This window comes from Pygoscelis adeliae, unplaced genomic scaffold (assembly GCF_000699105.1).
Source record: "Pygoscelis adeliae isolate BGI_AS28 unplaced genomic scaffold, ASM69910v1 Scaffold262, whole genome shotgun sequence".
NCBI classification, from domain to species: Eukaryota; Metazoa; Chordata; class Aves; order Sphenisciformes; family Spheniscidae; genus Pygoscelis; species Pygoscelis adeliae.
This window is the reverse complement of record NW_008824184.1, coordinates 1,120,538-1,134,072: the sequence shown is the minus strand read 5'-3', so window position 1 is coordinate 1,134,072 and position 13,535 is coordinate 1,120,538. Positions and strand designations below refer to the sequence as shown.

The 13,535-nt window shown below is 43.4% G+C and overlaps 1 protein-coding gene and 1 long non-coding RNA gene across 2 annotated transcripts in view; one reads left to right on the top strand and one right to left on the bottom strand.

Moving 5' to 3' along the window:
• The window catches only part of LOC103925654, a 1,896-nt gene extending 715 nt beyond the window's left edge, over nt 1–1,181 (bottom strand). Inside the window, exon 1 of the long non-coding RNA XR_664039.1 lies at nt 1,058–1,181. This is a non-coding gene — a long non-coding RNA (uncharacterized LOC103925654). The remainder of the gene's footprint in view (nt 1–1,057) is intronic.
• A 93-nt stretch (nt 1,182–1,274) lies between these two features.
• The window catches only part of MYO1H (myosin IH), a 35,742-nt gene continuing 23,481 nt past the window's right edge, over nt 1,275–13,535 (top strand). Inside the window, exons 1-3 of the mRNA XM_009334394.1 lie at nt 1,275–1,312; nt 10,272–10,274; nt 13,224–13,379. Of these exons, the coding sequence (XP_009332669.1) occupies nt 1,298–1,312; nt 10,272–10,274; nt 13,224–13,379 (174 nt within the window). The 5' untranslated portion in view covers nt 1,275–1,297. The remainder of the gene's footprint in view (nt 1,313–10,271; nt 10,275–13,223; nt 13,380–13,535) is intronic.

Below are 13,535 nucleotides of genomic sequence, written 5' to 3'. Positions count from 1 at the left end.
GCTTACACTAGCCAAGGACTTTTTAGTTTCCCATGCTCTACCAACTGAGAAGGCTGGAGGTGCACAAGAAGCTGGGAGGGGGGCACAGCCAAACTGGCCAAAGAAACGTTCCATACCATGTGACGTCATGCTCAGTATATACAGTGGGGAAAGCTGGCTGGGGGGTCCGCTGCTCGGGGACCGGCTGGGCATCGGTCAGTGGGTGGTGAGCAATTGCATTGTGCATCACTTGATTTGTATATTCTTTTATTACTATTATTATTATTATTTCATTTCAATTATTAAACTTTTTATCTCAACCCACGAGTTTTCTCACTCTTACCCTTCCGATTCTCTCCCCCATCCCACTGCGAGGGGGGAGTGAGCGAGCGGCTGGGTGGTGCTCAGTTGCCGGCCGAGGTTAAACCACAACACTAAATCACTGCAGTTATTTCTACTTCCTCAAATAACATTCAGCTCTAAGTATAAAACCCAAGATAAATAATGTATAAAGCTACTTATGTCCCTGTACGAAACTCTTTAATTGTTAATTTTAGATACTTATTTTTCAAGATGAGGAATATGCACTTTAATAGTAACACTTTCTGATTCAAACATGCACCTAAATCCAAGAATGTCATATCATCTCCTAATATGCAATGCAATATAGTAAAATACGAAAGCATCTGCTGATATATTGGTCTTACATTTCTTAGCCTGCAATTAAGTTACCATCTAACTTTTGACAGCAGTTGCCTATACTATGTGGTGAGGGTTTATTTTTAAAAAATTCAAGCATTATATACAAAAATTTGCTTGTAGCAGAATACACATTTCTGTATATTCTTTCTTCTTTTACCCTTATTAAGCACAAATAAAATAATTTCATATAGAAAACATCATCTTTATTCTTAAATACTGCTAGTATATTAAACCAAATCTTCCTTTCTTCTTTCCCATGAGGGGAAAAAGAACGAGGTTTTGCAGCAGCTGTACCACAGTGGTCATTTTGTTAAGGATTAAGGCTAAGAAGTGATTAATGTTTTGTTGCTCCTTTAAAACATACCTCTTCGCTTACTTGTTTTACCTATTTTAACAGGTTTTCCCTGTTTCAGATGATTAAGTTTCCCGGTGTCAGCCATTCAGTAGCCTTTTAACCATAAGAGCAAACAGCTGACTCACCCCTGCTCCCAGCCTGCTCTGCTCTCGCAATATATCATATATTTAGCGTGGGTAGTTTTGTGTTTTAGAAGGTGGGGGGGTTTTACTTTTTTCTCTTGCCTGCTTGACTTGCTTTAAGCTACCTTATTGTAGCAATATGGAGGAAGTGGGGGTAAGTTCTAGAGCTCTTTGTAAGGTTTTTAATGCTAGTGTGTGCTTTAAAATGAGAATTTCTGGCTAAATGAGGAGGGATAACTGTCTTGGCGAACCGGTGCCTGACTTGCTGTGTGTAGGCAGCAATGATTTCTTCCTTGTTAAAGGAAGAGAGGCAGAACTGTTTCTGGGGTGTCTTGGTGAGAATGGTGTGACCAAAGGAGGAGGGAAGGAGCTGACTTTCACCTGCTTGGAGAAGAGAGGGATGTTTTTTTGATCAGTGGAGAAGGGGGCTTGCAACATGCACACCAGAATGCCTGGTAACTTGTCTAGGGCTGCCTGAGGAGCCTTGATCTTTATTTAAAAAACAAAACTGTGATAACTGCCCTTTGGTGACCCTGAGGGGTGGGTCCTGCTGCATGCAGAGTGCTGGAGACCTGCCAACCCCCCAACCCTCTTTTGTACTTGCTATGGAGTCAAAATAGCTTGGATGCTCTAAGGGGGATCCCTGTGCTTCTTCCTTTTCCTTCTTCTCTGTCCCCATCTCTGTAACAAGTCAGAGTGCTCGCCTTTTCTCTCACTTGGTTTCAGAGCTGCAAGCAGGGATGCAAGTTCCTCACGGGTACTGTGACCAGACCCTTCCTACCCTCAAAAATAGCTTTTGTGCTCTGTAAAGTATCATGAGGGGTAGTAAAGGGGTGTCTTCTGAAGATAACACCCTATCTTTCCTTTACATAAATTTCTCCTGTATTAAGTCTCACCGCGCTGTTTGCTGCTTAATGCTGCAGGTGGCTGTAAAGCAAATCTAGTCTGTTAACCCCCCTGTCAAACTGGCTGGTTGGTGGGGTGCAAGAGGCTCTCCTGTGGCTTCAGGTGGTAGCTTCCAGAATGAAGCATTTATGTGGCCTATTGATAATGTCTTCGTGCTTGACTTCTGAATTTAAATGCTTGTTAGCGAAGCGCTTTGTGTGCAGGGGAGTCCAGGAAAACTAAAACAATAAGGAAGGTCTGATAAAGATGTTTTCTGCATCAATTTGAAGGAGGTTTGCTATTTATTCCCAAGAACGTTCCCCGCTCCGTTGTGGCTGCCTCTCCAGGCTCTGAAATATTACACTTGCCAGTAAATTTGCAGCTAGGTGATGAGTCTGTGCTCACAGCCTCTCCAGATGCACCCTCCGAGTTCCTCCTACCTGTGTGCGAAACTGCTGCCTTGGCATCTGATGCTACTTCAAGCCTGACAAGCCGGGCCCAGAGCAAGTGCATGTTCTAAATGAATGTGAGCGTTTGGGTGACCTTCGCTGTAATTCATGTGAATTAGACCTTGTGTTGCAGCCTCTGCAAGTTACTGTTTTGTGGTTGTACCAAAGCAGGCCTTGATTTTTGGGGGCTCTGGTGCAGAGATAAAGACTGGCTCTTGCTATGGGAACTTGAGTTGTAATCTTGTTTTAGACAGCAATTTGTTGTCCCAGACGTCATTCATCTTGTCTGCTTTCAGTTTCGACACTGACGTGTCGCCTCCCTCAAGAGGAGCGACTACACAGGCCAGCTTCTCTTTGCTTTCTGATGCCCAAAGGATTTTATTGTCAGGGTTTCTGTTGGAATGCTTCTATGGGAGATGTGATACCAACACTTATCTTATCTGTGGCCTTCTTGCTGTGTCCAGAAGTGTGTGTTTGGGTGCAATTTTCCTCTAGTTCTCTCTTCTGACTGTCTTGAAGATTTTCCCCTATAATGTTGTGCCTGCTTTGTAAATGCCATGATAGTGTGTTCACTTGTGCTTCAATAAAATTTAGCACTGCATTGAGGGGTCATGAGATTTTGCTTTTTTTTTTTTCCATCTGGAATTCTAGCTTAAGAATTAAGACTTGTGACTGTGAAAACCAGAGTGTTCAAACTGTGAAAGGGGATGAAGGTGCCTTCGGTTTTCTAGATTTCTGTGTGACTAGTGTAGATCTAGAACCTGGCCGGAGGGCCGGACCTCCTGCCCGCAACACCACGCAGCTGGGGGAGGTTGCTCTATCTCCCTTTCTTATGCCAAGTAGGAATAATGGTGGGCTCTGAGCAGCCCAAGTCCTGGTTGAGACCAAACAAGCAGTAGTTGTAAATACAGAGGGACTGCAACCTAATCCAGGCAGAGGAAATACCTGTTACATCTTCCCTGTAGCTTGGTTGCTTTGGGGTTTGGGGTTGTTTTTTTTTACTTCTCCGGAGGTGGCCCTGTCCTGCTGTGTGTTCTCTGTAGTTATCGGAGCAAAACCAAGGTCTGAGGTGTGCTCTCACCAGCACCCAGGGCATCTTAGCAAGGTGTCTCTTTCTGTTCATCTGCAAGACTTTTGTGTACATGAGCTTGCTGTTGTTTAATGCTACTCTCCCTGTAACGTATGGACTGTCAGATACTCAAGGACTGTCCTTCTCTTTCCTGAAGTTGAATAAATTTACTCTCCCTTATTTCCAGAAGCTTTAACTCTTGAATGTTAGCTTTTCAGCTGGAAATCCTGTGCTCTGTTAGCTAGGGAATACATTTTATGGAGCTTATCAGCAATTTATGCTTTCTAATAAGATGTCCTGTTCTGCAATTAATAAAGATTCAAGATTCATTAAGGAGCTGCCTCTGATCCAGCAGCAGTAAACTTAAGCATGTCTGTGCTGAAAAAAACTCTGGCACTTATATCTAAAAAGCAATGACTGGGAGCAAGAGCATGCAGTTAGTGTCTCTGTTCTGGCTTGACAGGATTTGTAGCTTGATTATTATAGTCTTAAACTTCCCAAGCGAGGTGCGGTTGCTGCTGCTTTCCTCGCTCATCAAGCCAGCGTGTCTGGGGTGCGGGGGCAAAAGCGGAGTTCCAGGCAGCATCTCTGCGGCGTGCAAAAGAAGCTGATAAAGCAAAAGGATCTTTCCTAGCAGTTGTTATGGGTTTGTCAATTAAAAGGTTATAAAGAAGTGTTTTACGCTGTAGGTCAGGTGCCTGAATGCACTGGTGCCTGCTGACAGCACAGTAACCTGGGAGCACTGGTGCAAACTGGAATCCCAGAGGTGAACTGGGAATTTTGGGGTGAGAAGGGCTGTTTTTACTAACCTGGCTCAGAAGAGCAGGCTTACTGGCACTAACCCAAAATTTGAGCTGCTCATATTAACCTGACAGGCAATTGTTTTATTAGAGCTGACGTGCTGAATGGGACTCTTTTTAATGATATTCTTTACCTGTCTCATTGTGTTAAAGTGGGGAAAGGGGAAGGGGGGCAGGGAGAGGAGCGAGCAGGGCGAGCAATGGCAGGTGGAACCGAACATCAGCACCGGTTTCATGCCTTGAACCGCCCGGCGCAGCCCATGTAGACCCCGCCTAACAAGAAAGAGTTGCTAAGAACAAATCTCTATTGTTCCCCGTCATCTTTAAATGAGTGTCAAAGTAGGCAGGGGGGCTTTGACCGTTAACCGCACAATTTAGCCTGCCCGTTGTGTCCGGCAGCCCCCACCGCCTTGGAGTTTCTCAGATGAGAAAAGGCGGCCTCAGCCCCTTATAAATGGGCCAACTCTTCTCCTTTGTGTGCAGACTGCCCAGTGTGAAATCTGCAGTGACGTTAAATGTTTTCTAATGAATAATTACTGAAAGGAAATGTAGGAATATATGTGTAATGGATTGTAGCGCATTAAAATGTTTTATTTTGGGCACAAAAATGTTGTCCTTCACCAGCACTGCGATTGTTTCAGGAAGCCTTTTGTGGGGGTTTGATTCTCAATGGATTATCTGTGAGCGCTCGCATTTCAAATAGAAATCAAAAGGGTCCTTTGGCAAACTAATGTTTTTCAAAATGGCAGCCATGAAGCCCATTTAGTATTTAAAGTTTGGGTTTTAAAGAAATGTTTGAACTCTGGAGATTTTCTCACTTTTTTCTTTCTTTTGATTTATGAAAGTGAAGTGGTTCACCTCGACCTCTCCACTATTGAGAAAGACAGACAGTCACCCTTTAACAAGTCTATAGCAGACTATGCCCTGGAGACAGACAAGAGGCCTTAAGAACTGTTGGCGTTTCCCTAGGCTGTTGATTAACCTTAAACCCCTCTTATTCTGTATTCTTTTGAAAAGAAATTAGGTTACAATGTGTAAATTTTTCCACAGTATAACTGTATTTATGAATTCTCTTGCCTTGAAAAGCATGTACAGTAGTGCAAGGCGGCCCAAGTGCCTCGTTACAGACCCAAGACATCACTTTTCTGCAGTGCTGCCGCTGCATTTCCAAGTGCAGTCAGTGCGTAGCATTTCAGTTTCGTTATAAATGTGGAAGAAGTTTCCAGAGATATAGGGGCCAGTCTCACCGAAATGTCTAAAAATCATCTCGTCTTTTTGTTGGCTTTGCTGCAATGGGACAACCATAGCTTGGTTACTTGGTGGAGATCTGGTCCGCTTTAATCTGTTTTATGTGTGGTTCTTGTTTATCTGAAAATTACCCTGAACAGATTAATTCTTAGGAGCCACGCCAAAGTTTCCACAGTAGGAGGAAAGTATTTCCCTGTCGCCATGGGCTCACCGTTATTCTTGGGTGGTAACATTGCTAAAAGTTCTATTGCCAAGCATACAGCAGTACCAGCTCTTTGGTCACCGAGCCCAAGTTCTCTTTTGGGATGAAGGGATGGGGTCCTGGCTCCTCCTGGAGCAGACACTGCACAGGCAGCTGCCTGTAGCCCCTTCCAGCAGCCCTACCGCATGCTGTAATCTTGACCTTGAGGTCGCTGCCGGAGTCGAAGGAAGAGACGTGATTGCTGGGACCTGTCCATGCTCTCCTGCTGACCTTGCAGAGCAGGCTCTTGCAGAACATCATTCTTTACCACTTTTGATGGTCAAGTGCCGTCACTGCCCTTTTGGGCAACTTCTTTTGAGAGCCTTAGGTGGAGCAGAGCCCAAGGGGTTTCCCTGTTGTAATCCTTGCAGTGCCGCCATCCAGTTTTCAGGACTCTTAATGAGCAAATTCCTGTTGCACACAAGGGGTGCAGGACTGGGTCAAGGAGCGCTGCCTCTTGCAGTAAATGAGTATTTCCAAAACAGAGCTCTGACGTTTCTAAAGGAATCTGTATTAGCAGTGTTGCTGCAAGTTCATCTGTCCTGAGCAGGCCTGAGACTCTCAAGTCTATTTTGAGTCGGATGGCTCCGGACATGTCTGCTTACTGTGCTACGTTCCTCTGGCACAAGTTTTATTTGCTTACAACTCGGGGGTGTAACAACAGAAGAACAGGCAAAAAGGTCATAAAAGTTTGGTATCGCAGCAGATTTCCTAGGATGCTGGTGGGAGACAGAGCTGAACAAATAGACTGAACTGTACTTTAAGATCGTTGCGTCCAGCGTTAGATAAGGCTCTGAGTTTTGGAGGGGAGCAGGAAGCTTTTTTGTAGAGACCGTAACCCAAGCGTGCTTGTGTTGGTAGGAATTATCTTATCTGTTACTGAAAAACAACTCTGTTGGGAAACATCTGTTTCTAAATAAACTGTCTGTTAAACAGGTGCTTCTTTCCACTTCTCTATGGAAATATAATTTTTTTATTTTAAGTCTTGACTGTTCTTGTTCATAATCAGTATTTATTAGCTGAGGATAAGTCAGAAATGCCTTTGCCCGACAGCTTCCCAGATCGTACTGTTTGCCTGTCTTCCTCAATGACTGAGCCACGAGGTAAGATATCTAACTTCTAAATGTTGCTGTAAGGCCAGGCAAAGATATTTTGTGGTGCAGGAAGGGTTTTTCTGCTTCTGTGGACCCTGACCTTGCTATGAGTCCTTTTAGGAGGACACCTTTGTTATTCAGTGAGGTTGGACTTGGATGTGAAGCTTCTTAAATACAGAGCTTTTTGCAGGATTGAAAGCATCGTCTAGAGGATTGTTGAACGGAGCTGAGGTCACTTGCTGCTGCTTGTGGATCGCTGGCTACCCAAATGGAGGGATTTTATTCTGTTGACGGTTGTTTAGGCAGAGAAGAAATCATGGGAAAATATTTGTTGTTGTTGTCTTGGACAGCTGGGCGGAGGGGGAGAAAGAGCTGGCATCGTGTGGGAGTCGGCAGCAGTTGGAGTCCCACCTGAAAAGTCACTTTTCTGGGGAGAAACTGGCAGTTGCCTATGAGAAAAGGGATAATCCGTGGAAACGTCAATCTGCAAATTTAAAATGGGTTTTGCAGTGACCTCTAGTGGGGAGCCAAGCCGGGAGCTGTGGGAAGGGAGTGAGGAGCCTGTTCAGGGGTTGATTTTTTTTTTTTGCCTGGATTTACTCAAATTGCCCATCAGAAAGGTTAGAGTCCATTGCTTCGTCTTCAAACTCGGACTTCACTCTTTTGGTGAGATCCTAAAAATCTCATCAAGTGGTGCTGTTGGCATAAACCTCATCACAGCTTGAGTGCTGACAGTGTGCTAGATAATTCATTAAACAAGGAGGACATTAACATCCCTGCCCAAGGAGGGAGGTGAGCAAACAGCCCGACACATGATACTTGGTGTCAGTGGGCCTTAACTTCAGCCGTGTTAACCCTTTATGAAGGAACCGTAGGTTGGAGAAGGAGTTGAGAGGAGAAGGCATGCTGCGGCTGGGGGGAGGCAGGTAAAGGAGGAAGAAGGCACGTGTGAAATAAAAACACTTCTGAATTTGTAGGGTGGTGGTAAGGAAATCAGCATCTCTGGCAGGTTGGGATGGTTTGGGGATGTGTGGAGGATCCCTGAGAAGACTTTTCTGACTCTTGTGGTGGGAATCGGTGGCTTTATGGGTGGCCCAAATAAACCTGGAGTCTGGTGGCTTGCATGGTGTTTTGCTGCAGATAAGGATGCTTGCCTGACCAGGTGGGTAAGAGGCTACTTGAAAGATACGCTGGGTGAGATGGTGCCCACCTGAGGCTCTCACTATAAGTTTGTATTTGCATGGGTAGCATGTAGCATGGTTGGTTGGGTTTTTCTAGTGCTTCCAAAATAGTAGTGGCATCATAACTGATCCTCCTCTTCCCCTATACATTAATCTCTTCTGTTCTATGGCGTTAAACTAAAGAAACAGCAACAATTAACTTTGGAGCCTGTTGAAAAATGAAGTTCTGAGCCTCTGGAAAAGATAAGTAATAATTTTGCAAATTTTCTTTTTTTTTGTTTTTCTAACTGTTCCTTGCCAAGTCTTGTTTGTTTGTCACAAACGGTTACAAACTTTGACAAAGAAACTAGTCTGTTGCTTCTGACCTTAATTTAGGCCTTTTTCAAGAGCTACACATCTCATGAATTTGTGTTGCGATCCATTGCAGTTCCTTGTAGTTTCAATGTTGATAGACAAATCCCTGTGGGAAAAGAAAAAGCCCTCATTGTAGCAAGGGAGAGATTCTCTGATAGAGCTTGCATCTCAGTAGGCAAGAAAGAAATCTCCTGACTCTTAAGTGATGAGGAAAGGAAAATAATCCTTTAAAAAGAGCAGTGTCTTGCTGGGGTAATGTGCACTGATGAGCCCGGCGGGGGGGGAAGGTGTCTCTTACTGATGGTGATACCAGGTAAGTACAAAACTTCTAGTAAACTTCCAGAAATGGGGTGGGGGACAGGGCAGTAGATGGTACTGTGATGATAAAATTGCCTGATGTCAGCAATAGCAAAATACTGAGAAAATCTGAGCACAAAGTAGCCCAGAAAAGAGTTTGGGATTTTTGTCTAATGGGGAACAGTGTCACTTACCAATTAACATATGAGAGAGAATTGGGTTAAGGAAACCTGATCAGGTAGATGGCCACTGTGGTTTCAGGCTTATTCTTTCATGCTTCCCGGCTTGGAGAGAAGCTAAAAGTCTCTTGTCCAGCTTGTCCCGAGTGCTTTCTCGGAAGGACAAATCCACCTTAAACTGTTTATAGTCCGTCTTTCCAGAAAAATGACAAATTCTAACGTTGTCAGGCAGCCACTGTGCTATGACCAAACTGGAGTGGAAAAAATTAGTATCAACTGTTTAGGGGACAAATAAGGGGAAATAGTTCAGACTGTGATATGGTTTGAGTTCTGTACTGCCTTAGGTCAAGCTCAATCTAAAGTTTTCAGTTTAAATTCTTTGTTTGGCCTGGTCCAGGGTATCTGTAGAGGCAGGTGGGTTTCAGGGCATTATTTTGATTAATACTGCATGTATATTTTGAAAGTGAAGCTGTTCACATATTCTCTTTGCTTGCAGTAATTCTGCCAAAAAGCTGCTTTACCCTGGGAGAAAAATCAGGTGATTTCTTACTCAGACTGTCAAAAATAACTTGAAATAACTGACAGCTGAAAGAAAACAACAGTCAAGAAAGACAGGAGGCTTTATATGCCATAAGCCCTAAAGAGGTGGTATGGGATACTCCAGACGAGACTGCTCCTCCTGTATGACACACTAATGTGTGGCAGTTAGACACCATAGGCACACGCATGTGATATGGTAGAAATGTCTAGATAGGCCTAATTCAGGACGTAATAGCTTTGGTGTGTTGATAGTGGCCTGGTACTAGAGGCGGCTGACTCTGAGCAGTTACCTACCCCTGGCACAATGTGGCATCTTGATGGCTTGCTAGAGAGAAGCACTGACCACGTGTGGAGCAGAGGGTGTATCAGGAGGTCGTGTTCCTGCAGCCAGGCCAAAGCCTCTGCTTTAAAAATGAATTTGCAATTAAATTCAAAGACATCTCTTATCTGGTAAGACATGCTTAAGTTTGAGAACTCATTCAACAGCCCTGGCTTCATAGGTTTGATTGCTTTTAATTCTCTGTCACTGGATACTGATTTATTACAGCCTGAATACGCTTGACTTGAGAGTTGTGCGTCTTTACTGGTCTGGGGTGATGGTACATTCCTTCTGTTCTTGACCCGGAGCTAACAAACAGCTGCTCTGTTAAGTCTGATAAACACTTGTCCAGCTTGGTGAGGCCTTAAGAAGGTTGTGTGCCCTCCCAGCCTGGGTAGGTCAGCCCTGCTGGTAGGGGCTGGGCTCCAAGCTCAGCTGCCCTTGTAGCAAGATCAAGAAAGTAAAGACGATTAAGACAAAAGTTTCCTTTCTAAATGGTGAAGAAAGTATTAGGGCAAAAGAAATAATAAATGTCTATCTCTAAACTCTGGCATTTTGTTTATGAAATGTATTCTTGTGTTTGTTAGATAAAAATATTAACCTCGCAGCAGCTTATGTAGAGCAGATAAAGTGGTTTTAGAGGAAGGAAACACCTATCTTTTGGTAACAAAAAATCTGTAGATTGCACTGCCAAATAATATTGAATACTACTCGGATGGGATAGACACTTAACAAAAATGATTACTCTGGTAATTTGCACTATAGCTGCCCATTTGTCTCACTTGCAATACGGTGAAGTTACAAGATTGCTAAAAATGTTCGCAGAATAGATTTTTTGATTTGGATATTACCATGGCAACTATGCTCAATACAAAACTAGGTATGACTGAATGTTGTGTCATCTGCATTAGTCCAGAACAGGGAAACTGACATGATTACTATTATCCCACTTAATACTGCACCCTGAAAAGCCGTTCTGTCAAGCCTTCCAATGACTTTGCAAAGCTATAATAATCTTCTTGGGAGATGTGACGACTACTGGGGTGTCTAGTGGTGTGGGAACGCCAGCACTAGCAAGCGTTGAAGGGGCTACTTGGTTTAGAGGCAAGTGTTCAGAATGAAAGTAGTAATGACCATGACTAGTGGTTTGAATATCTCTTGGGTTCTTGAATTTTGTAGAATAAAATTAAATGTTTAATAGGACAATGAATAGGAGATTTTTTAACTCTTCCCCCACCCCCGTGTTCCTCCCTGCATAGGTAGTGGAGTCTGTACAGGTATCGATTTGAGAAGCTAAGTCATCCTTTATGTTGTCTTCCAAACTGATGGTATCTGAGATAAGGACAAGAACAACAAATGGATAAGATATGTCATGTGCAGAGGAGGGAAAAAAAGGGCTATTAATATTAAAAGTAAAAAATGTAGGTATCTTTCTGGCAGAACAAAGAAGTGATCACAGTCACATTACGCCGTGGCTCAGGAGAAATGAGGAATACTACCGCCTGCCAACCTAGAGCTGGTAACACAGCTGGAGGTAGTGGATGTAAAAGGCAAAAAAGTAATTACTTGTATGTGAAGTCAGTGCAGGTATGATTTATTTTTAAACTATGATATGATTTAAATAGTATGCTTTCAGAATATCTTTCTTTCTGGAGTATTGTGGTAATGTTACTGCTGAATATAAATCTCAAAGCTCAGATTGCTCCTTCAGTGCAATAAACAGATGAGTGTAAAGAACAGGCTGTACTAAAAATGAGACTAACATTAAAATTCCTGTTTAAGAGCTGACTCTTCTGAGCTTCCCTCAGTCATAAAGAATATGGTGCGGTTGGGTCCTTTGCTCTTCATTTTAGTGAAAACCTGCTCCTAAATCTACCAAGCTTTAGTGTCCAAAGTGCTGTCATCTTCCACTAGTGCTATGCAGGCTCATCCCAAAAGCCTACCTCCAGAGTCAGGGTTTGCCAAAGCTTAGCAGAAAGATTTCACATTGTGCCTATTTACAATTTGTAAAGCTTTCTGCTTAAAAAAAGAAAAGGGGGGGGAGAAGTGATGTGGCACTGCATAAATGAGGCCATTGCTGTCCTCTTAATGCTTGTTCAAAATCTTACACACAATCACACAATCTTCTTGAGCAGTGGAGCAGCAAAATGTAAAAAGCCAATGTCATGAAGGGCAGTATGAGAATAGCAAAGGTGCTGAGCTTATGTGCACGTCCCCGAGTCTGAGGAGCTGCTGTGCGTGTTCAGCTGATGGCTGCTCAGCCAGTTTATCTCTCCTAATTTGCAAAGCCTGGGAACCTTAAAAGGTAAGCTGCTCAAAATGTATTAACTTCATTTCTGTCATAAGGGAAGTATTTTATGCATTAGGGTAGGAATTTTCCTCTGAACTGTGTAATCCTGGTGTCTTTAAAGAAAAACAAAAAAAACCCTGGAAACACCACTGTGGCACACTTATTCTTTATTCTATAGTAATATCCTGTTTGTCTGTTTGCTAGCATGAAACTATCAGCTTGCTTTAAATAAAAAGCATACAGTTTATTCTTATAGCTTGGGAAACGTGAGCTTGATCCTCAGCAGTGAGTATTTTCAGTGTAAGGTCAACTTCCACGATAAAGAACGGGAAGTGGAGTGTGCAAAAGAATTACATTTTGTCAGTGACATCCTTTTTGCATCTTTCAGCCTCTTGAGAAAGAGGTGGTGTGTGTGCTAGTAAAGGTTTAACTGTTTCTCCAAATTGCTGTTTGATTAGTTTTATCAGCTTGGTGGCCTCACTGCTCCCTGCCCAGGTCTCTCGCTGGTGTGTGGAGACATCTGCTGCCCAACACTGAAAGTTGACTTCGGTCTGCTTGCGGAAGGCACTAAGAATAATGAAGCAATCTTGTGCAGAGTAGTCCTGTAGGATTAATCTTGTCCCCCTAAAGCTCAAGTCAAATGCGGCCTTTTCCTGGAGATTCTCTATTTTCGTAGTTTTATCTGTATGAAGTAGTTGCAGGTGGTGTTAGAAACTAACAATTTGTCTGGTATCTTCTGCTGTTAACTTCTAACTTTGTGCTTGCAACTGCTTTGTCTAGACTGAGTTAATGGAGCGTCCCAGGTCATAACTGCATATTTGGAGCTAGGTTTGTCTCAAACAACGGTTGTGTTAGTGAGGACTGCCTGGAAACCTTGGTCTTCCTCTCTGATCACAGGAATGAGTCTCAGACATCTTGATGTAAAGAATTTGGAGTGCAAACACATGATATGAAATTGCCATCTTTGGGGAAGGTGTTAATAACAGCTTGGGTAATAATCTCTTGGCATTATCTGTGCAAGGTTGATTTGGCCCTGGGGTATGGGGAAGGACTTAGCTGACCCTTAGGGTCCCTGTCTGCTCTCTCCTAAATCTGTTTCATACAGCCTTTGTGTTGTAGAAAGAAGTGGAAGATAACACTGACGCAAACATGGAAGGGGCTCTGATAGCCCGGGACAGAGTCGGGGTGCAGGACTTTGTGCTTCTGGACTCCCACACCAGTGAGACTGCTTTCCTGAACAACCTTCGCAAGCGATACCAAGAGAACCTCATCTATGTAAGTGCTGTGGATTCATGTAACCTATAGCAGGTGAAATGGCTCTAAGTGTGGTATATATGTGTGTGTATGTATATATGTATGTGTGTATGTATATTAAAAAATTGTTGCCCATCTAGATGGGATGCAAACTAAAACTGCAGGGGCAGGAGGTGC